Source organism: Dermacentor andersoni, chromosome 4 (assembly GCF_023375885.2).
Source record: "Dermacentor andersoni chromosome 4, qqDerAnde1_hic_scaffold, whole genome shotgun sequence".
NCBI classification, from domain to species: domain Eukaryota; kingdom Metazoa; phylum Arthropoda; class Arachnida; order Ixodida; family Ixodidae; genus Dermacentor; species Dermacentor andersoni.
Window position 1 is genome coordinate 15886713 of NC_092817.1, and position 24774 is coordinate 15911486.

A 24774-nucleotide genomic window follows, 5' to 3' on the forward strand; every position below is an offset into this window, starting at 1 on the left:
GGGCCGCTACGCCATTAGATGGGCCGCTACGGCGCTAGATGGGCCGCTAATGGGACGCTATGCCATGCTGAGTGAACATGGTCATCATGTGCCGCGAATTATCACACGCCGAGGCTCTGAGACATGTCTGAGAAGAAAGATGCCTGCAGAAAACGTCACATTATTTGGTGTTACAGGCAGCCTTGCTCGGAGGCTCCAATCTAAATAGACAGAAACGGAAGGACCTATTTTTTTTTTTTTTGGTGGGGGGAGTGTAGTCACGGCACAGCATTTCATGAGGTTTGTTGCATTACAAAAAAAGTTAAAATAGAATGACTGTGAGAAGCACGCACGCACGCGTGCACACACACACACGCACGCGTGCACACACACGCACGCGTGCACACACACGCACACGTGCACACACACGCACACGTGCACACACACGCACACACGCACACGCACGCACGCACACACGCACACACGCACACACGCACACACGCACGCACGCACGCACGCACACACGCACACGCACACGCACACGCACACGCACACACACACACACGCACACACACACACACACACACACACGCACACACACACACACACACTGCTCAAGCATGACATGCGGAAATAAAAGTGGCACAAAGCGAGAGTGCAATGAAGAGAAAGCACTCTGACGAGTCGGGGAGTTTGAAACTTCCGCACAGCGTCTGTCACTCTTATGCCCTTGGGCAGCATATAAACTTCTCGAACCCTTCTTTCTCTTTTCCTTTTATAAAAACTGCAAAATCACTCCCCAGCATTCTCAGCCTCTTCAACGGAGCCTCTGATACTTCGCAACGCCGAGACCCATCTTTGGCGTATGGACGGTAGCGTCGCATCTGCCTCGCCCACAGCCGGCAACTCCACGACAGCAGGGGTAGTGCCATCAGCGCCGCCTCGGGCATAACCAGCCACTGTTATCTGCGAGCTCCTTTACCAAGTCAGTCGCAGGCTGAGCTCTGCAGCAGAGTACCGCTTGGAAGAGACAAACGGCAAGTCGGCTGCAAAATGCGGACTAGCAGGTTTCGCTCGACAGCTCATTCGTTCATCGCTTACGACATTACCCGAGGGCTCTAGCAGAGAAGAAAGAGAGACGGTTACTGCGAAAAAGTAGTGCGACCTGGCTGAAGGTGGACGTGATAGAATGTCAAGGGAGAAGGGAAGAGGGAACATGAGTACAGAAAAGGAGCAGGTACAGAAACACGGAAGGCGGTGCAGCGTTACGCACGCGTGGGGGGAGGGCGACAGTCGAGCTTCGCGACTGTAACGTTGTTGCACTCCACCCTTTAGCATCCAGGTGAAACAAGCGTGAAAATACTTTGTTTAATTACCCTCACTTAATACAAAGTGGCGGCAATTTCTCTGTGGTGCTTGCGCAATTTGGGCGCTCTGGTTCATCAGCTCCTATCGCCGCCCGCGGTGGAGTCTTCTCTTCTCTATACTCCGATGGTCTTAAGAGGACGCTACACGTATGGAACTCATTCCAACGCGTATAGACGGAAAAGCACTTCCACTCGATATGCGCTGGACTGATTTCGATTAGTCGTGCTGCATTTAAAAGAAAATGCCGATGTATAATGAATTTTGCGCATATTGAAATGTGTGTGAAGCTAAGCTTTAGTTATCTGCTTTTTATATGCTATAAAACAATTAGTCTTCAGCAACGCGTTTTGCAGCAGAGTGATTCTGCGCCTGGCCGACAAATCAGCAAGACGTGGAAACGCCAACCAAGCGACTCACGTGATACACGCGGCCACTAATTGCATTATCTACGATATTAACCATCATTTTAACGAAGCCCTTTCTTACCATTGCACTATCACCTAGACGAGTCAAATTTACTCGGCCAGAAACCATTTGAGCAGACGCCCTGAACCTCGTGATCAAAGGCATAAAACGATCCCCTTTAATAAAGAAATTATGGGCTCAGAGGTGTGTATTTGTTGCTGTGATGACATTTAGATAGCGTTTGTTGTCTCACTGCGTGATTTCGCAAATAACAGAGGCGGAAACTGGTAGATCTGCAGGGGTAGTATAGATGGAGATACATATAAGCCGAATTGTTATGAGTACTGTCCTGTGTAGGAGCTATTTGAGAAAGACAGCAGCAGCAGCCACAGTGAGCAAAGTAGGAGGGTTCGCCTAGAAAGCTGCGCAAAAAAAAAAAAAAACAGACAGAAAGCTAGAAAAGATCAGAAGAAAGAATGGAGCATCAGTTTCGCGCCTCTTCTACGCAGCAATAAGAAATCATGTCAAGATTTTGCAATCTGCACCTATTCGGACACCAGAAATAAACTAAATTGATGTATTATGCACCACTCCGACGTATACTAACGATTTGAGAACAGAACGCGCGCGAAGCTCATGTAAGCGATATAAGAGTTTCACATGAATTGCAAACTAATGCATCCTGTTGCATTGTTTTAGGCTATCTGGAATGGTTTAGGCTATTTGACATGTACAGCTTACAGAATTGTGAGGTCTGGTTTTCATGCAACCTTACGCTGTTGTAAACTTCGTGCTATAATTTTATTTAAGTTGTGGGATCTACCGCCGTGATCTGCGCCAGCTTATTCTCAACGTTTGCTTTAATTCTGTCGCATTTCTTCTTTATTATTCTATATTCAATTAACCGGTTCTGGGCCGATCCCCAAGAATCTTCTTGTTCTTGTTCCCTAGTGAAATGGCAAAAACCACTCTGGGGGATAGGCCATGAATCGGGCGGTGAAGGAACTGTTAGCATTTTTTATATAAATTTGGTTGGAATGAATGGTCTGTGCCCCAAAATTCAAGGCCCTGCATCTACATCTCAGGGACAGACAAAGCGACATCGCGGCTAGTACGTAGAAAACGATCAACCCTCCACCCTAAATCATTCAGGCGACCTTATTTCTTTTAAATCTGGTCATCTGTTCATGTTGTTCCAGTTCTCGAATAATAATTTCCTCCCAAATGTTTGTTCTCACTTGTCTAGTTATATATTTGTTCTTACAAGTGCGTTCAAAGCCCCACAATTCTTAGCCCATTTCCTGTTGTGGGCAAGTGCTATATCGTGAAAGCTCATCATCATCATCGTCTCTCCAGCTGCCGGTGGAGGCCTGCTGGCCGAGACTGCGGGGTTTCCTCTTCGTCACAATGTTAATTATGAATTGTTGACAACTTTCATAATGTTTCGATGCCACAAATCAATATTTCACTTAAACAATAAGTATACAGTTTATCTTTCTCTCTTAAAAGCAGCAAATTTCCCTGGGATTCATAGAGCGGTCGCCTGCAATTAGAGTATTTCTATATTTTCACCAGTGGCGTAGTAACTATTTATCGAGTGGGGGGAGGGGAAGGGAGGCAAACCGCAAACGATATGACCTCTGTCTCTCTCTCTCAGTGCATATATATATATATATATATATATATATATATATATATACATGTACATACATACATACACTGTTGCATTATCTTCTTCGTGTCGAAATCCTCCACTGACGCTCCCAACTAACCAGAACTTGATGTTCACTTCAAGGGTGTCCCTTTCACGGGGTTTATAGATACCGGAACCCAGGGCCGCTATATTGTAGCGATGCCTTATGCCTTATTCTATGCTATTCTTATCATCCACCACACACGGCCAAATGATCACGTTGATAATGTGGGCTGTCCGTCGCTCTGACCAGTGGCCAAGCGCGAGAAGCCTGAAAAGGCATAGAATCGAAAAAGGCATCGCTACAAGATACCGGCCCAGGAGTCCATAATGAGTTGTAACCTCCGCCGTCAACTGAAGAAGGTTCTCACGCCTCCTACTACTCGAGCCGTACACGTGGCGGATGGTAGCACTGTTGAAGTCACCGGAGCGTGTACTTCCCGTATCAGTATCGCCGACCGCCACGTTCCTGTTCTTTTTACAGTGCTGACCAATTGTCCCCATGACCTAATCCTTGGACTCGAACTTCCTCTCCTCGCGCATATTCGTGCCGAACTGCCGAACAACTTTAGTACGACCGCCTTCGTCCGCCTGCCACCTAAAGCCTTGACTTTCGTCGATTTGCTATCATCTTTTTCTGTGCCCGATGGTGATTACGTCACCATACCTGTTTCTGATGTCCTTTTGATGCGCAATATCACTGTGACCCACTCCGTCGTCACCGTCGCCGATAACCGGACATGCCTCCCCGTCGGCGATTTTGGCCTGACAAAGGAAGTTCTACCCCAAGGCATATCGGTTGAAACGCTGCGTGCTATAGGAGATGAGCACGTCACGACGTTTTCAGTGGACGTCTGCTCAGATTCTTCACAATGTCCACAGGATACTATTTGCCCTGACGCAACATTTCGTCCCATGATTGCTGCGGACCTCTTGTCTGAGCAAGCAGCAGCTCAGTGTCGCCTTTTGGTTTCCTACCACGACATCTTCGACCTCAACTATCGACAATTGGGCCAGACTTCAATTGTTAAGCATCACATGAATACTGGTGATGCCCGTCCTATTCATCGCCGGCCATATCGAGTTTGTGCTTCAGAGCGCAAGGTTATTCAAGATGAAGCGAACAAGATGCTTGCCAAAGGTATTGAACCTTCGTCGAGCCCTTGGGCGTCGCCACTGGTAACTTGTTAGAAAGAAAGATGGCACTTAGCGTTTCTGCGGAGATTATCGTCATATAAACCGCATTACCAAGGAAGACGTCTAACCCTTGCCTCGCATTGACGACGCCCTCGACTGTCTTCACGGTGCCAAATACTTTTCATCAATAGAGCTTCGGTCTGGTTATTGGCAAATCTCTGTGGATGAAAAGGACCAAGAGAAGACCGCGTTCGTCACCCTTGATGGTCTATTTCAATTCAAAGTTATGCGATTCGGTCTTTGCAACGACCCAGCAACGTTCAAATGCATGATGGACTCTTTGCTTCAAGGGTTCAAATGGTCAACATGCCTCTGCTACCTAGACGACGTTCTCGTATTTTCACCTACATTTGAGACACACCTTGACCGCTTATCAGCTGTTTTTCAAGCCTTGCGCGTGGTTGGGCTGCAAATAAGTTCATCGAAAAGTCATTTCGGTCGTCGGCAGATTACAGTGCTGGGCCACCTCGTCGATGCTTCCGGTATTCAACCAGACCTGGGGAAAAATCGTGCCGTCACGTCTTTTCCTGTACCTCAGTCTGTCAAAGACGTCCGAAGTTTTGTAGGACTCTGCTCCTACTTCCGACGCTTCGTTAAAGACTTCGCAGCAATTGCCCGACCGCTTACTGATTGAAGAAGGACGTGCCGCTTACGTGGGGCCCCGCTCTAGCTGCCGCGTTTGCTCAGCTCATCAGCATTATCACCACGCCACCTATACTGGCCAACTTTGACCCATCCTCTCTTACAGAGGTTCGTACCGATGCCAGTGGTCACGGTATCGGAGCTGTCTTAGCCCAGCGCCAACACGGTCAAGATGGTGTTATAGCCTACGCTAGCCGCCTCCTCAAAGCAGCGGAGCACAACTATTCGATTACAGATCGTGAAGGCCTGGCTCTCGTCTGGGCGGATTCCAAATTCCGCTAGAACTTGTATGGCACACACTTCTCTGTTATAACGGACCACCACGCGCTCTGCTGGCTTTCCTCACTCAAGGATCCTACCGGCCGGCTTGGTCGCTGGGCTCTGCGGCTGCAAGAATATTTCTATGCAAGAGCCGGGCCGATTACATCAAGGCACAGACTGTTTATCACGCTATTCAGTGGACGAACCACCCGCCGACCTTACCCCGATGCCGACGCTTGCGTTTTCTCCGTTTCTCAGCTGCTACGCGTTGCCGACGAGCAACGCCGTGATGCCACCTTGCGCGCCAGCATTGATGGCTTCAAATCTCCGTCTTCTTATTCGTCCCTTCACCTATTTGTTCTCAGGGATGGTGTATTATACCGGCACAATGTACGCCCCGATGGTCCTGCCCTACTCATCGTCATTCCTAAGCACCTCCGGTCAGCTGTTCTCCAAGAACTTCACGATTTACCAAGGGCAGATCACCTTGGCGTCTCCCGCACCTACAACCGGATTCGCCGACGCTTCCTTTGGCCGGTACCTTGCCGCTCCGTCCGGAAATACGTTGCGGCATGTGAGAAATGCCAGCGCCGAAAAACACCACCGACGCTGCCTGCCGTGTGCTTTCAACCGCTCGACATTCCTTCGGAGCCGTTCTTTCGCGTTGGCCTGGACTTACTTCGCCCTTTCCCTCTGTCCACATCTGGCAACAAGTGGGTCGCTGTGACTACGGATTACGCCATCACCAGAGCCCTTCCAACGAGCTTCGCCACAGACGTCGTCAATTTTCTTTTACGTGACGTGATTCTGCAGCATGGCGCTCCACACCAACTGCTCAATGACCGTGGTCAGACAGTCCTGCTCAACCAAGCACAAGCTGACTAAGTCTTACCATCCACAGACTAATGGTCTAACAGAGCGTCTGAATCGTACCCTAACAGACATGCTTGAAAAGTATGACTCGTCCGATCATACTGATTGGGAACTTGCCCTACCCTATGTCACTTTTGCATATAATTATTCGCGTCACGACAGTGCCGGTTATTCCCCGTTCTTCCTGTTGTTCGGCCGAGAACCTACATTGCCACTGGACGCATCCCTTCCATCCGCCGCAGCAGAGGCCAGCGAGTACGCACCTGACGCCATCACCAGGGCAGCCCAAGCGCGCGAAATTGCCCGCGCTCGCCTCCTGAACTCGCAAAAGAAGCAATGGCGTTTGCACGATCGCCAACACAGAGACGTCCACTTTTAGCCTGGATCTCTGGTACTCCTGTGGTCCCCTACTTGTCGTGTTGGCCTGTCAGAAAAACTCTTGTCTCGGTATACTGGCCCATATCGGGTACTGCGTGCTCTTACTCTAGTTACCTACGAAATCGCGCCAGTCAGTACCAGTGCCTCATCTGTCCCGAATTCCACTGACGTTGTGCATGTCGCACGCCTCAAACCATTTACTCTCCGGTTATCACCGATATTTAGAAGCACCGAGACGATGCTTCTGCCGCCGGGGGTAATGAAGCATGCATATTGCGTGTTTCTTGTGCACGCGATGATGCACGCGGGCGCCCCGACGAAGACGACGATTGCTCTCTGGCTCTCGAGCTGTCAGCTGAACTGGCCAGCGCTGCATTATCCTTTGTAAATATACTTTGTAAATAGCCTCCAGTTGTTAATCCTGAGTTTGCGTAACAATATATATATATATATATATATATATATATATATATATATATAATTGTGAAGAAAACGAGTGTCTTTTCTATTCGTTTCACGTCTCTACACTTCAAAGGCTCTGTTGACCGGTATGACTCAGTCAACTAATAATGTTGTACAGGTTGCTGCAAGGAACCAACCTTCCAGTAATTTACGAAAAACAACTGAGTGGCGTAAGATTGATTACGTTCATACATGCAGTCTCGTTGCTCTTTCGCAGCCTTTATCACAAAATTGACGCAATAAAAACGTTCATAGATTCTTGCACCACAGATATAGTAATAGGTACGGAAACGGGGCTTTCCAGTGACATCACAAACAACGAACTTGCACCTGACCCATCTTTTCAATCTTGCCAAAGGACCGGGAAGGCTTTCGAGGAGGCGGAGTTATTATAGTCATTAACGATGACTATCAACCGTCGCTAGCGATAGTCCACTCTCCCCTCAGTCAGTGTTTGTTGGCTTCTTATGATACATATTATATATATATATATATATATATATAGGTCATTCCATCTCAAGTGTATCCGTATTTTTTCGACCATCTGCCGTTCTGCTGAAAAAAATAATCACTGTTTTACCTCAATGTGGAAAGTAATTATTCAACCGATCTCTTTTGAAAAAAAAATTCTAATGACGTGAGGACGCTTCGAAGGTTGCGCACACACGTGAAACTATGCCAGGGAGAAAAATTTCTACAAAGTTATTGTTTTGACCTGTTTCTACGACTATATTTATACGGTCGCCAGACGGTACTCTTTCATGACTATCGTCGTTTATTACTTTTTGTTTTAATTTCCATAATTTTTAGCCGTAAGGAAAAGCCGACAATAGCCTTTTTGATTATTTTTATAAAAAAGGTAACATTTCCATGAGGAAGATATTCACAATATGGGCTTGGTATCTGTGTATACTAGATGATAGAAATACTCTGATAAGAAATAAAGCCTAAACTTTCGCTTTATGTCATGGCAAAAATGAAAAACAAAATACGTTCTGACTCAATTTGTGGCTTCATTTTCACAATGTAGCGTTCCAAGTAGAAACATGGCTTAGTCAGCATTGCATAGTACGCTTTGCTGCCTATCTTTGTAGAAAGATTTAACGGATTAAATTTTGTTTTAGGCGAGAAAAAAATTTTTGAACTGCACAATCACAAGTTTGCGCGGAGCTTCTCTTTGTTTCGCCTTCACTGCGCAGCACGTCAGTCGGCATTTCAGCCTGGCTCATCTTACATATTTATTCTTTTTCTTTTTGAAGAGAAGGTCTTCTTTGGCGACATCAGGTTGATTTGGGGTTCGTGGGGACTGAGTTTCTGGCCACTGTCATCTTGTAAAATTAGATGATTTGAGGCCTTCTATAGTGCACGTAGGACAAGAAAATAGGCGTCTGAGTTAAGCTTGGAACGAAAAAGACGCACAAAGTTTGCGTACAACTATGTATCACACGTACAACTTATCAATCACACGTAGTGAACCATGGGGCCTAAAAATTATTTGATTTTGCATTTATTTCTTGCAACTATATAAACCTCAAGATGATATAGGGACAAAAGGCAATGAGTGCATCACAAAGGTCCCGGTTCCGACCCAGTAGCACCGGTACAGCCACATAAAAAATGCACATTTGCTACAAACAATTTTAATAATTTAACAAAGAATTCTTCTTGCTGTTTAAGTCTACACCATAAATGTATCACTAGTGTAGGTAATAGTATTGTCGCGGTCATACCTAACTAAGTACAATAAACATAAATTACTTGCAATATTCACAAGAAAAAAAAACAGCAGATGTGAGCGACCTTGGAGATTTACAACCCGATTTCCAGCGACACTGTTTCTTTTGAACAATTGCAATAAAAGTTTGAGTTTGTTGTAACTATATTCCACACTTTAAAAAGTTGCCGGTATGTATATGACTGTTCCGTTTGAAACCTTGCCCGCGTTTAATGCTTACTTTGGAGCTCTTTTTGTCGGGAATTCTTAAAAAGCCAGTACTCAGTTAACACACATGTTACTTGGCCATAGCACTTACCACGGCGCACTCCCTCCGGGCGGGATTAAATGACAATTTGCCCCCCCCCCCCCTCTTTTGAAAGTTGGGGGCAATACTCCCCATGCCGCCCCGTACATAGGCCTGTGATTTTCACATGTTTTCTCGGTGAGAAAGCAGGATTCAGTGTCGTGATAGCGCTTGCTCCTCAATCGTTTGTTGATTCGAGCTCACGCAAGTTGTAAATTCTCACTGACCTGCTTGGTTTCCGTCTGAACGATATGATGGTATATTCAGAAGCATATCCACTGTAGAGGATGGACCAGCATATTGGGGCGTGTAGAACGAAGCTTAGAAGGATCCAAAATTTTAGTTACGATATCTTAGTTTACGTGCCGCTTTAGAGTTTACGCTTCTTTTAGACATGCCTCTTCATTTGTGACGTGCCTTTCTTGTTTTCTTATTGACGGGTCAGTCCCGCGAACATGAGCCAGCGGGGATTGGTTGGTTTAAGAAGAGCTCGCGGGACTTGCTCGGTCAGCTGTCGGGTCTTTCATCGCCGTTAAAATAAAGTGGCGCATTTTATAACCATGTCTGAATGACGTGAATGATTGACAGTTTCATTTGTTACAAATGGAGCATAGAAGAAGCTTTAAAACACCTCCTGTGTGACAGCATATCATACAAAGACCAGAGCCTTGCCGTTTTGACAGCTTTAAGGAAATTAGATGATCACCCCTTTTTCAGAAGAGAAGATCTTGGAACAATGGCCTCATGCGTCTGCGATTCTAGAAGCCACGGAACCGCTTCCGTGTTGAGATGCAGCTGGCTACCGCTTGAGAAGAACCGAACAAGAAACGCTTCACTCCATGTCTGTCCGCGCACGCATAGAACTTCTGGTTCTTATCTGTCACTCCACTTTATCATTCCCTAGTGCAAGGTAGCCAACCGGGCTCACCCAGGTTAAGCTCCCTGTGTTTCCAATATCACTTCCCTCTCTCCTTACTATGTGCTCACTGATCACGTGCATGCGCAACAAACGTGTATATCTGCGTTACGCTCGCTAAAAAACTAGGCAATTGGGTCATCATACGTGTGCAGAACGTGTTGGTTCGCCCGAGTGCTCGGGATCAAATACTCACCGCAAAGCTCGTATTTTGATGGTGTCGAAATGCGAAAACGCCCGTTTGCTGTGGATGTCGCGCACTATAAAGAATCTCAAACGGTCAAAATTACTCCGGAGTCCTCACTATGGCGTGCCTCATGATCATGCCTTGGTTTTGGCACGTAAGACCCCAGAATTGAACTTTATTGGTTCTATTTGATTTTCCACAGATACATGGCATGTAATTTAACTTTGATCTTCATCATGGCTGTGTCTCCGGTCATTGCCTGACCGACTTTATCCTACTCCAATCAACAGCGCGTGCTACTATATAGGACTCTTATCCGGGATAAATTTGTCTAGCAAAGTATATTCCATAACTACACACCCCGATCACATACCTGCACTTTTTGTCAACTCCGAGCGCTCGTCTTCCCGCCCGCTTGCTTCGTGCGTAGCGACATTCCCGTACAAACTACGAGCTAAACGTACCTAATGACCTTATCCCGGCATCCACGGCGCGGCCTCACATGAGAAATCAGCCGTAGTAATTAGGAGTCGAACTCATGAATATTTCACAACTCGGAACTCGAGACGTAAATCCAGTCCGCCTGTCGACAGCCTGCTATGCACTCCTCCAATACCTAAGCTTTTGTGCGTGTGCGCATCTGTGCGTATGTCAGTCTCTCTGTGCGCGCGTGTTATTCGCGCTCCTACTGCTGAAGGCGCAAAAAAAGTCGTGTCGCTATCTGCGTGTATTCGTCAGCATTGCTCTTCCGTTCAGTCAGCAGTGCACCAGATCACATTTCTTTCGCAAATGAGCAGTACGTCTAGTCCTTAGCACTGGCTTTCGAAATGACGTTGAGCGCAGTATCGATCACAGCGCTCCCGGCATCACTCCTCTAAAATGTCGACGTCCATCGCGGGACTTGCAATTAACAGCGTGTTCTCAAATAGTCCAGCTGTCCGAGGTTGCTCACGTGTCAAGGTTGTCATGGCCATAGCGCACGCGTCAAAGCATGTCATGTCCCGCGCTTCGTTAGATTACGCTTAATTCCTACAGTGCCTGGGCTACCTGCCGCATACGTCAGCTCATCGGCTATCGAAAACGCGTAACTTTATGAAAACAAGGAAAGTATTGAGCACATTTCGTGTCTACACCTCGCGCTTTAGAAAGTCCGTGCTGGGCTTTCGTGACTGGCATGCGAGAGATTCTGCCACGATGGACACATTGTTCTTTAACCTATAAGCTAAGCTACACATGGTTACATCAGTTTGCTTAAGTCTGGTAATCAGTCTATTTTCAGCACATATTATTGCTCGTAACAAGTCGCAGCATATTGAGCTTATTAACTTGCTTTTACGTGTTGGGGCATCTTGCCAACTGGACAAAGTGCGACAGCAGCTAAACGACTCCGACCACCAGTATGTCACCACCACAAGTTACGAAATGCTGTGCGTGCGCACATAACGCAACTCCAAGGGTGCATCACGTCGTGTAGGAATGCGCAGGAATAAGGACATTCTCAGAGAAGCACCGCGCCAAGGTGGCGACCTCCTTCGATGCAGTGAGGCACGTGATGCCGCAAATATGGCCAAGTGTTCCTTCACGGGGTGGACAAGGGCAACTCAAGCTTGTAGCCGACTACTGTAGTCTACAGCACAAATTCGCAAACAGGACTTTAAGAAGGCAACGGGATTCATGGCTTACTACCAACTGAAATCTTTCTCTGAGGCACAGGAAGTATGTGAAATGGAAGACATGAAAAAATTCACACGTTAAGATTCTCACGTAAATGTAACTGCCGGTTGGCCTAAGAAGCGATAGCAAACTTACTTTCTAACAGTATAATGGAAGAATACAGATAACTTTCTTCGTCTTTTCTTTTTTTGAAAGCTGTTACGTTTACCCAGGCGTACTGTTAAGACAAGCGTTTTATCGCTTCTTATGCCGGCCCTCAGTTCTATCTGAAAATGCTTACATGTGCATATCCCTTCCCTATGCCATTTCCATCCCTTCCCTATGCCTTAAGGATTTCACTTGTTAGCCATGTGTCGTGTTGCCATTTCGTGTCGTGTCAGTAAATTTTTATTCGGTACGCTGCTGAATTGATGAACCAAATAGTTAAGATTTGAGCCGTTTTTAAAGTCGACGTTTTGAGAAGAGGACCTGTTTCATTGCTGAAACGTTGGCTCCAGGCTCAGGCTTCCTGTCTTTAAATTAAATTTATATGTCCATTAAATATAAACTTAATTAAAATTATTTCTGAGTTTGGGGCCTCAAACCATGATATGATATGGTTTTTTATATGGCATATTGTAGTAGAGAACTCCAAATTAATTTTGACCAGTTGGGTCTCTAACGTGCACCTAAATCTAAGTACACGTCCTTCTTTTTTTGCATTTGCGTTTCTGCGTGAGACAGCGCAAGACTTACTGCGCATAATATTGCGCCGGCCCCGATGCTACATGAGAAATAACATGCACCTGAATAACTACGATTGGCTGACGCGCTGATTCGCTGACGAATGGCAGCTGATCTGCAAAACAGCCACCCTGCTGAAACAACCCAAACAAAGCCAGTGGCAAAACGCGAATGGCCAGAGCAGGAAATAAAGAAAAAGCTGCCTTTACACTTCACCACCGGGGACGCCATATACATGAAGTAGAAAGTTGACATCCACAGACTACTATGACTTGCTGATGACTTGGCGAAACCACTGGGAAATATACACTAATGTATCTTGCTTGAAATGTTGGAGCACCAAGTACTCTTGAATTTTGCAAGGTGTATGTTTCGCACAAAACATCATTTCAGCACTCTGAAATTAATAAAAGTGTTTATTAAGCGTGTTCTGCTAACGAATGCACCTATTTTCAAAATCTTCAGAGAAAGTAAGGGTGCAAAAAGGGTGCTTCTACATCCAATCTACCCTCGAGAGAGTAATTTTCCTGAATGTGCAAGTGGTCAAAATTATACTGGAGCCCTCCGCTACGGCGTCTTCCCTCATAAAGCATGAACCACTGCGTCCTTTAGGGATGTTGAACCCCTTCCCCTCCTTAAAAAAAATCAAGTCGCTTACTTTTGTTTATTCGTCTCTCGGCTTTTCCTGCGTCCCGTTCCAGTGCCTTCGCTTGTCTCTTGCACCTACATGCGTGCGCGCAGCGCTAAGAGTCGGCCACCCTGTGTTCCCCCTCTGCGTGCGCAGGAAGGCAATCAAGGCGACGGTGCTGCTCTTCCCTCTGCTGGGAATCACGCACCTCCTGTTCTGCATCAACCCGCAAGACGAGAACATGGGTCTCAAGGAGGCCTACATGGTCATCAACGCCATACTCCAGTCCTCACAGGTAAGCGATGCGGCCACGTCGAGCCAGCGTTGCTGCCAGCTCGCTTCCTCTCTCGTTTTTTTTTATTATTTTTTGCTTCTCACTGCATTAGAAGGCTATTAGCGTAACTGGATTGCTAGCTGACGCCGGAGGCTGCGCTCTTGTGCGTCCTTACGTTTATCCGCCCCACTTTTTCACTGCCGCCAATTCTCTAGCCATACAGGACGGCAAAAGAAAAAAGAAAAAAAAACAGATAGGGAAGTGTTTGAAGTCGTGCGTTCAGCCCGAACGTCCATGGCGCGGGTCGAGCGCGGCCGGCACACCTCCTATGCTTTTAACGAGATTTTTCCCAGAGCTGGCAGTGGCCGGAGACTGCACGAACCGTGTCCGCGCTTCGCGTCCTCCTAATCACCCAAGATAATCAGTCTCGATTGCATTAAATGGAGCATATACTCCAGTTTTGCTTATATATATATATGGGTGATTATGCATCACTGTGCTCAGCACTACCCACGTATCATGAGTGGCGATGGCAGTTCGAGCTGAGCGCGTTATCGAATCTCTTATCCTTCTTTCTTATTATTATATTTGCATATATGGCTTGCCGTGCACCTTAATATGCGCCGTCGCTTCTGTTTGAGCCTAAACGTTTATCCCGATCACTAGAAAAATAAGCGGGATGGTGATCGCTCGATATAAATATACCTTCAAGATCCTGATGTTTGTGTAAGCCATTATTCAAAGTGGTGGGAATGGAAGCATCGTAAGCACTTGCACATTTATATTTTCCATCGCACGTCACATAGGCGTACCGTAATCTGTTTGCTCGGCACAAGAATGACGCAGAACTTAAGATGATTTAGTTTTACGTAATAGGCAGCAAAGCGTGGGATGGGAGTGCATGAGATGCCGTAATCCATATCCAGGTGCTTTACGCCAAACTGTGTCTTGCGTAGTTCAGTGTTGCCTCGCATTTGTCGAAGCATAGAAGATCGACTGTGAATATCCTTTACTCAAACCATCGAACGCGGTCAGTGCGTATCAACTTGTCTATTTGCAACTTCATAGTTGTGGCATAGTTGGGCTGCTAATCATGAGGTCGCGAGATTGAATCCCGGCCACGGCGGCTGCATTTCGATGGGGGCTAAATGCAAAAACACCCGTGTATTTAGATTAGCGTGCCTCATAATCAGATCGCTGTTTTGGCATGCAAAACCCCATAATATGATTTTTTTAGTGGTGCGCTGCTTTGCCACGGCATAGGTGAACGTTTTTTTTTCTTTTCTCTCTCTCTTTCTCCTCCTTTTTTTATTTGGAGCAGGAAGCAGTCGGAAAGCAATCATATTCAAATTTGTTTTTCGTTTTCTTGTGTTTTTGCTAGTAAAGCCCAACTTTCAATTCGAACCTTGAGTTTAGAGACTCATGAAAGTGGCGATGCCACTGAGGCGATGCCGCCGACGACAAACATCTTCAAATGACACCTCCTTTTGCTGGTCTCTTCTAATGCCGTGAACTCCACCCCCCCCCACCCCCCTCGCAAACGCTGGTGTTTCGCTGTCTTTATTCTATTCATTTATTTTTGTTTTACTCAGTAGCACATCACAGACCTACGAGACGTTAAAGCAGAATCGCAACATTGTATGCTTACATCTTATTTTGGGCTAAGTGTCCTTTACTGAAATCTTTATTTAAATGTCGTTTGACGAACACACAAGGCTGCAATACACATTCTTCCCCCTCTGATACCTGTCTCTCTTGACATTGCCATACGCACACGTGTATTTTGTTACTATTATTTTGTGCAGTACTTGAGATCTCGGCAATGACGCAACATAAAGGGCGCGTACCTCCTGTCACTATAGCACAATGCGATCGGTACTATACCGAATGCGCTGCTACCTATGCATGTGATTTTGTTACAATATGACCTTCAACGTTGAGCTACCGAATACAGATGTCGCCGACGTGTCTGAGGACAGTTCATGTTTTTTTTAATTTTATTTTCGACAAGGTGCATTTAAAGCAGGGTGAAATCTTTATTAGCCAGAAGGTACACCCTTTGCATTGGTCATTTTCTTGTAATTCTTTACGGATTAAGTGCATCCGAAGAACTAAAAAAGTATAATCTGGGAAAGTAAATATGCAACAGTGGCAACTTTACACCGACCCAATTCAACAAGATTTCGTTAGAAACCAGAAGAGTTGGTTATTCACCGACATTGTGTGACTACGTGTTCCAACGGCATATATTTGCTCATCATGAGTTTGCTGAAAGGCGTAACCTCTCTTTGCTTTTTTTAATGTTGTTTGCTTCTTCAAATGTGCTGTGCTGTTTGTGGAGAGATCAATAAACGGGGCTAGTTGCTTCACTTTCGTTTCTTTTAAGAACGTGCTGATTTAAAAGCCCTACACGAAGAAACAGGACGGGCAAAGGAGTTGACAACTTGTGTTTCGGTCTTGTTCTTTCGCGTTGTGCTTTTAAATAAGCGCGTTCTTATAAGTAATTGGTTTGTGAACATTGCCGGTTTTATGCTTCCCTGTCTGCTTTGTTTCAACAATCGTATTGTGATGCTAACTTGTTTCTTATAAACTCCTGTAATGTAAGAGCTCAGGAAGGTCTCGAAAGTCTAGAAATAAATAACTAAATAATGAATAAACAATAAACAAATATTATTTGAATGAAACAATGCATCTAATCAAACATTGTTGACCGCACCCGAACAACGTGCTTCTAAACTTCTTAATGAATGACCAACGCTCTGTTTGCCTTGCAGGGTATCTTCGTGTCTGTCCTCTACTGCTTCATGAACTCAGAGGTAAGGAAGCATCGGCTTTACTCGGTATCTCGCTTCACACATTGTTAATGCCACTTAGTAATGTGATTGAGCTATGTTACTGTACCTGGCTCTTTCTTTTTTTTTTTCAGACGTTTCCAGTCGCTCAATACATTTTAGAAGTCAAGTGAGGGCATTTTACTTTAAGCGTACAATAGCATCGCTTTGTATAGTATTTTATGTTAATGGCTGTATTAGAAATTTATTTTGCATAGACTGCAAGGAGCGCTTTCCTCAGTGGTTAGGAAAAAACTGCTATTAGAATTTTTTCAAGTCAGCTTCAAAGTATTGTCAGTTGGACATGCTGTAATCGTTTACACATGCATGCAGACATAAAGACTTCATATCTAAAGACCCGCGGTCTCGTGCACCCCTCAGGGCGCACAGGAGATGGTTTTCGGCGCATACTTGACGTAGAGGGAGGAGCTGAAGCGGGGAGAAAGAAAGTAAAAACAAACTTAAATAACCACGGGATGTGAACAATCTTACGTCGAAATATCGCGAAAGCTCGGTCGACGCGTATCAGAGGCTTTGTCAGCAGTTGGCATCATTCAACTTCGTCTTGAGAATAAACGAGCCGCAGTGTTGGCTGTGCGCGTACCTGGATCGTTCGTCGCTAAGGTAGACCGTTTTCGTGTGTGCGTGTGCATAAGCAGTCATACAAATGTTCGTAGTGTACAGAGAGGGGGCGTTTCCTTTTGTGCATTGGTGCTGCTGAACGAAAGCGGAACAGATGGGGAACATATAGCGGAATAGCGAAATAGCGGAACAGATGGGGGCACAATCGGATGACGCTGCCTCGGAACATCGAGACGACCGAAGAGTAAAAGCCGAAGCCCGAAGAGCCGGACCAAGAGGCCGCCGCAAGGCTCCGATGCCTCGATGTGTTTAAGGACCCGTCTTGCGCATGCGCACGCGGAGTACACTAAAGCAAGGGCCCAAATGCCGCGCCAAACTTTTGCCTAATGGTGGCAGCCCGTTGACTCCCCACTCCCGTGGGCGGGATAACATCTGAGTCACAGTGTTGCGGCGAAAAAAAAATTTGGTCGTCGGAAGAATTCGCATGACAGAATCACGACCTACTGCGAGCCCGTAGGTCATGCATACTCGGAAACGCCACGCACCGGCATCGAACTTCTGCGAGCGCTCGAATCCCCACAACTGAGACCCTCATTAGAGAGTTTTAGAACAGGGGCCGGGGCCCCAAAGAGCTTTGCGGGTGTTAGCGTTGGGGCACGCAGGAGTGAAGATCTTTAGAATAGGGCTTTGCGTGTCTTGAGCTGACAGCGGCACAACGGCGTCAAAGAAAAGCTATCAGAAATAATTAAATAAAATATACCATTTTATGATAAGAAAGTAATTTTTACTTTCGTGTATTCTCGTTTAATTACACTTTAGAGGTTATTCTGTAAGCAGCCAACAATTAGTTGCGCTTAGTTTACGTGCCTTCACCAGCCAAGCCAACACGAAACCCAAACTCAGTTTGCGTCTCGCGCATGCGCAGTGGCTTCGACGCTATTTCTTTGGGGCACCTGTTCTAAAACTCTCTATTTATAACTATACAGTGCGAGAGTGACGCACTTCGACCGCTTTTACACTCGTCCCGTTTGGTGTGCCGAACCTCACTGAAGCGTTCAGTGCCCGCTGCAAACGTTTCCGTGGCCGCGTGCAGTGTTTCTTCCCTGAGGATAGTTTACAACGGGCGCCTCCTGCACGATGTGCTTACCTGTGCACCTTCGGAGCAGCCCGCGGCGCGTAACATTGCTCTGGTGTTGTTACACGTGAACGCATTACGAATACCGTCCAAATGGCGCCGGGGTTAATTAAGCGAGGACAAAAATAGCACCCGTGCTCGAAACCGCCGACGAAGTGCGCCGTTACTTACACGCTGCATTGCGCTAATAGCCACGCTCCAGCATGTTCTCCATCCCAAATTAGTTTCCCCCGAGTTGTTTCTTATTATTTTGTTGCTATAGTTTGGCACAATGCACCTTTCAAACGAGGGGTCGGCGTATGCCCATTTATGCGCGTGTGCATGCGCGTGCTTTAGGTGAGCGTGTATATATATGAGCGTGCCCGCATGTTGTAAACATATTTCTCGATCAATGTAACTTCACATAAAGTAACCTGTGGCGAATCAACATCCAGGGAGAGTAAGAGGGATATGGGGGGATTTAATAAAAAGCTGAAGATGTTTGCCTGCCTGGTGGCCTGGCATTTTATACTCCCGGTGTTGGTTGTAAAAAAAAACTTGATTTACAGAAGGATCGCAACCAAGATAATCATTGAAAAAAAAGAAGGGAAACGACTCATGCAGCCCACAGTCACGCTCACACAGCCTAACTCTTCATAAAATCTCATAAAGTCATGCATATTTCAGAAACATCAGAAGTATTTTCGTGGCGTGCAGGCTCGGTTTCGATTTTCGAACCCCGCCAGCAGACACCCACCGGTAAAACGGGTGCAAGTGATCCCCTTCCAGGCATCCCGCTACTAAAGGAGAATCAATGCTTTGGAGAAGCTCCCGCCATCGGTTAATGTAATCGTTCGAGGATTTGTACTCAAGCGGTTTAGCAACACCCCGAAGCTGTGCACTAGGCTGTGTAGGACACTGTAGTAAGAGGCTTCCGATTTTGACTATCTGCGATTCTTTAACGTGCACCCAAAGCACTGAACACAAGCGTTTTCTGTGCGATCAACATTCTTTGCCCACTTAAGGTACTTTCCATCCATCCATGCATCCATCTCACTAACTAACTAGCCTTACGTCAACCCAGTGACCCAAGTTGTTTATTAAGCTTGGGGCCTTAGTTATGTGCTCGTGGTCGTCATGATGCCATCGTGCTCGTTTCATTGTCGTTCCAGCTTCGTCGTCCGGCTCTCGTCGTGCCATCGTCGTCAGGCCATCGTCGTCATACCCCTTCCCTCGTTTCATTGACGTCATTCCTTCTTCATTCTATCACAATCATACTGTCGTCGTTCAATTGTGATGAACGCATTCTGGTATGCACCCGCTCCACAGCGAGAGATGTCCTGGGCCTACTGAAGTGCAATGCGTTCATCCGTTGCGTTCGCAGGTGCAGACAGCCGTGCGCAACGCCTACCTGCGGGCGGCCATCCGTCGCAACCCGAACAAGGAACGCTCCTTCCTGCGCGGCGGCTACTCGCAGACATCGACCGTGTTCATGTCGCACTTCAACGGCTCCGTGGCCGAGCAGAGCGCTTCGCCCAAGGCAGGCTCCAAAGTGGTGCGCAAGTACCCGCTGCGTGCCACGGCGGGACCACAGCGGATATCCAGGAATCCGTGCGCGGTGGCCGCCGTCTGAGCAGCTCGCCGTCTCTCGACTGCGCTCCTCTTCTCCAACTCTCACTTATTGGCGCGTGGGGCCCCACTCGAGAGGCTGCTACGTTCTGCGTGAGTAATGGTTCGACTCTTCGTGTTTCACGAAAGGACAGTGAATTGTAGAAGCGTCTCAATTCGCGGGCCATCCTTGTCACTTTAAAAATTTTTGCTCGGACGTAAACTCGATTTATAGTTGGGACGTATACAGAGTGTTACAGTGAACCCTTTTAAAATTTTTTAAAGCTCGCCTGTGGCAGATAGCTCAATTCTAGTTTATGAGCAGGTCTACTCGAAGCGGCGAATTTGACATGCGAAATCTACTAAATAACAAGAATTCACTAATTAGCTTTTTAGCTAATTATCTTATGACCCATGTTGCAATTTACAAATTCTAGCAGTGGACTTCGCAAGGTGGATCCACTTGGAGCGAATTCTCGACACCAGTTTCGAGATATAAATTCCCGAACTTTGCGGAGAAATTCGTTGGCGTTCCAGGTACTTGTGTGCTTCAGTGCATGAAACGACGTTTTGTTAACAAATTAATTGGAACGCCAGTGCATTTATCCGCAAAGTTCGGGAATTTATATATCGAAACTGGCGTCATCTTGAAATTTCGTTCCAAATGGATCCGCCTCGCGAGCTCCTAAGCTAGAATTTGTAACTTGCGATGTGAACCATAATGTAATTAGTTAAACACTTAATTCGTGAATATTTAATAATTAGTCGATTTTGGATCTCAATTTTTTTGTGAAAGTATTGTCCACCTCTTTGAGTAGACCGTTTTCCTGCGTGCTGCACTGCCATTGACTGGTTGAGCGTCAGTGTGTAGAATGAGGCTTACCCAACTTACAACAAAGAAGGCGAATAATGTAGCCACATAGCTTGCATGCAAAGGCTACGCATGCAAGTTGCGTGCTACCTCTAATGTTTTCTGGCCGCGGTGAATGATGAGTAGTGAGCATAAGTGCTTAAGCTTCGCGTTTTGTAAAAACTTATGCTTGGTGGCTGCCTGTGTAGCCGAGTAGGGACAAAGGGCCTCGAAGTGAAAAGCCACCGCTTGCCGGCTGATCTAAGAGAAAGAGCTGTTACTCGTGCGAGACTTTACCGACTAGCTCTGCCTATGTTGCTTGGCTGATAGTGTTGGTGGCACACGATTATTGATAGCGGCAGCTATATCCTTCATTGAAATTGCGACGAGGCACGATAACTGCGATTCATTTACATCGTTACGGCACTATCTAAAGAAATTCGTACTTTCATTCCTTCCTCTTTAAGTGCCGAAAGCATCAGGTCCTTATAAGAATGAAAACAGTGTCACAATTCTGAAAATTAATATGTGCCTGTCTGTCAAAGCTTTCTTTTACATTTTATTCTGCAGAGATTCTTTGGTTCTCAAGCAAAGTCCTGCTGCATGTTCTGAAGGCGACTGGGCTTCCGGACAGCTTTTAATTGTGCGTGGAACGCTGTTGCGTGTGCACGCACATCACTCGCTTGCTGTCTTTTTTTCCACGTTTTTGTCCCACTTTCGCTCCCCCAGTGTAATTTGGTAAATCAGGCGCAACCTGATTTAACATGCCTGCTTTCGTTCTTTTTTCTCTCTCTTCTTTTCTCTTTGATGCTTCTCACATTAGCCGACTTTCCATTTCGAAGAGGAGGTTGCCCAAATATCGACATTGCTAGTTGGCACATTGCTCTTTTCATTCTTTCTGTACCTTTCTTTACCCGGACCCAATAACGGAACCAAGCTCTCCTACAAAGTTTGCCTGCTCAGACCCACCGCGTGCGTGCGCATGCGCGTGCTCACCGCGTATTCCGCCTCCCCCCCTCCCTCTCTCTCTCTACATCTCACATTTCTATTCCCTCTTTCCCGTCCCCCAGAGTAGGGTAGCCAACCAGACGCACTTTCGGTTAACATCCCTGCCTTATCTTTCTTTCCTCCTCCTCCTGGTTAGAACGTTAGTTGAAGGCCTTAGTTGGGGAGGGTGGTGCCACTGCCGGCACCGGAACTCCCCTAACGCTTAGCTAAGCCTGAGCTGCATTCACGTTCTTTCTGCTCGGCCTAACCAAATGCGCTCGCGTAGGTGTGCTCGCTCTAGCTGTGCCTCATGGAACCTAATATGGCCTGCGGCGCAGCTGCTGTGTGCTCGAGAGAAATAACGCCGCCCTCCTATGCCTGGCTACAAAGCCTGCTCTCGAAGATATGTATATATACGAAGAGAAAGGCGGAATACTTAGTAATAAATAACGTTAAAATATACGCATGTCTGGAAAAGCTGTTGCTACACAGCGGGCGAGACGCTTAGATGGTTCGTAAAAACGCTTTACCGTCATGCTTTCTTTCATTTTTTTTTTCTTGTGCACCTCACGAGCCAGAGAAAATACTCTTAGTGTATAATTATTGGAAAGAGGGGGAGGCGATGCGGCCGGCAGTATTATTCAGTGAAAAGCATTTACTTTTTCTTCTCTTTGCTCTTTCTGGTTTATCCGTGATTCCATCTTGTTTTTTTTTTTTTTTTTTTTTTTTTTTTATGCGAAAGCACGTATGCCCCATTACGCGAAAATCCGCTGGCGTCGGCGTGACCGAAAGATGATACACAAGATGGCCGTCGGCGCAAAGCGTAAAAACACGTCACAAAATGTTGGATTTTACGTCACATTTCTCAGGGAGGTTCCCGTAAACAAAGTAAATTAATGGCTCCGAAAAGAAAACGTGGCAAATTTAGGTCTGGGGGGAATCGCACCCAGGCCTACGTCATGCGTCAAGCTACGTATGTAGCTTTTAAACCACAATGGCCATCCCGTATGTAAACTGCAAAATAAAATTGATTTGATTTGATTTGCCTCCGGGCTGCGAGATGCGCACGCTTCCTCGATGCCACGGCGGCTCCAGGGTTCTGGCTGACTAAAGGTGCAACCCGTGCGTGTGTCTTTGAACACGTAACGTGGCAGCCATTCCGCTGATTAAAGGTGCGGCCAAGTGCTTGCGTCAATGGCGCAGCCTACGGGAACGACGTGGCGCCACGTCATGACTGTATATCGTGAGCGCTTTCATGAGGTTCGGAAGTCTACAACGCCATCACGCTTTCTCATTCCCAAAAGTAAACAGTCTGTAGTGTTTCTGCAGAATTGCTTTTTTTTTCTTTTGCAGCCACGCCATCCGGCTCCAAATCGGAAGAAGAAAAAAAAACATAAACCTAGCTGACTCTGGTTCTTCTACGGTGCAGCAAAACGTCTGAGTGCGTTGAACTCGTGCTTCAAAACGGACAAACGAGGACGGCCACCTCTTGGCGACAAACTGAAAAGTGCGAAAAAACGAAAGAAAGAGGCGTCCATTACCTCAGTTCCCTGGCATATATATTGTGTGTTTCTTTAATATTGTTCTTACGCGAAATCTTGTTGTGCCGATCCCCAGCTGTCAACGTTTGCGGTCCAACTGTCATTTGGATTGTCATCGCGCGTCCGGTTTTTACGCGGCTTTCCTCGCGAAGTAACGAGAAATAAAGTCATGAAATATTAATCAAACCAAACGAAATGTGTCCGAATTTGTGAGTAATGTTGTCCTGGGTGAAACACTAGAAAAGTTTCCCTGTTCATGTCTTGATGATCTCTATTCCATTTTTTTTCTACTTTTGAATTAGCAAGTTCGAAGAGCTGACCAGCGTGAGTCTTACGCCCGTACTCTAGAAGGTTACTCCTCTCAACACTTCACCTTGACTTAAGAAAATAGACAGCAACGCCACGCCTCGACGCAAGTGGTCACTGCGCTTCATGATCGTCCACGGCAATTCTTGATAAGTGTAGAGCCTTCATCAGTTCAGAAGTGGTGCTATGCTCAACTCGGTGTAATTCCATGTAGGAGAACCCACCTCCATGTAAGAGCATTCTGAGCTCCAACTAAAAATTAGCAAATGGCTATAAAGGATGAAGACGGTAACATCTACGAAGGAGATGATGCACTGCGGTACGTCACAGACGTTATCAGGGATAACATCGGCACGAAAGAAAGCGTAGCTAGTTCAGACTAAAACAGAACCATAAGCAACAGAGAAACCTGAGAGATCAAAATTTAGCATATAAAACTTTTTACGGTAAAAAACAGAAGACAATGTCCTTATAACATGGTTGCAGGACCTAATGAAATCCCAACACAGTTAATCAAAAACCTCACTCCAAAGAAGCAAGGCACTGCTGACTAATGCCATAGAGCATGTAATTAAAGCGAATGAAATTCCGGTTGGATGGGGTGAAAGCAAGATAAACCTCATCTACAACGGCAAAGGTGATAAGGATCAGACGAGCTCGTACAGGGCCAGTATATGCAGAATGGCAATTCAAGCCATTAAATCAGAACTGTCGAAGCTGGAGAAAAAAAAAAACGATGTACTGCCGGAACTACATGATGCGTTCAGACCTGGCAGACGCTTCAAGGATGATATGTTTGTACTAACTACGTGCACAGGGATTTCAGTAGCTGAGGATAGACCTTTATGAATAGCATTTCTAGACATTAAAAGAGCCTAAGAAAGGGTAGAGACGGAATTGTTATCGGATATTATAAGTACGAACGCATAGGTGACGATTTCGTGTAGCTGCTGTGAGAGATATGTATGAACAACCGAGTATAAATTGTATGGGAAGGCCGGAAATGCAATGGAGTGGTGGATGTCCACGACGGGCTGAGGTAAGGGTTTCCTCTGTCTCCATTCTTGTTCACGCTTTCAGTTAAGGGCATAAAAAGATGACAGGACAACAGTGAACTAGAGATTGATTGATCCTACATGAGTAATTGTCAAATGGTGCAACAGAAGGTCCTCGATTGATGTATGCATACGACATAGTGCTACTAGAGGACAATGCAAGATATTCACAGGCGCTTGCGAATGTCTGTGGCAACGCAGTGACCAATCTAGGCCTTA

General features: G+C 46.2%; 1 protein-coding gene across 1 annotated transcript in view; it reads left to right on the forward strand.

Moving 5' to 3' along the window:
• LOC126535779 (corticotropin-releasing factor receptor 2-like) overlaps positions 1–23390 on the forward strand; it is a 293126-nt gene extending 269736 nt beyond the window's left edge. Inside the window, exons 9-12 of the mRNA XM_050182572.3 lie at positions 13564–13702; positions 16456–16497; positions 19593–19930; positions 23007–23390. Of these exons, the coding sequence (XP_050038529.2) occupies positions 13564–13702; positions 16456–16497; positions 19593–19841 (430 nt within the window). The 3' untranslated portion in view covers positions 19842–19930; positions 23007–23390. The remainder of the gene's footprint in view (positions 1–13563; positions 13703–16455; positions 16498–19592; positions 19931–23006) is intronic.
• The last annotated feature ends 1384 nt before the right edge of the window (positions 23391–24774 follow it).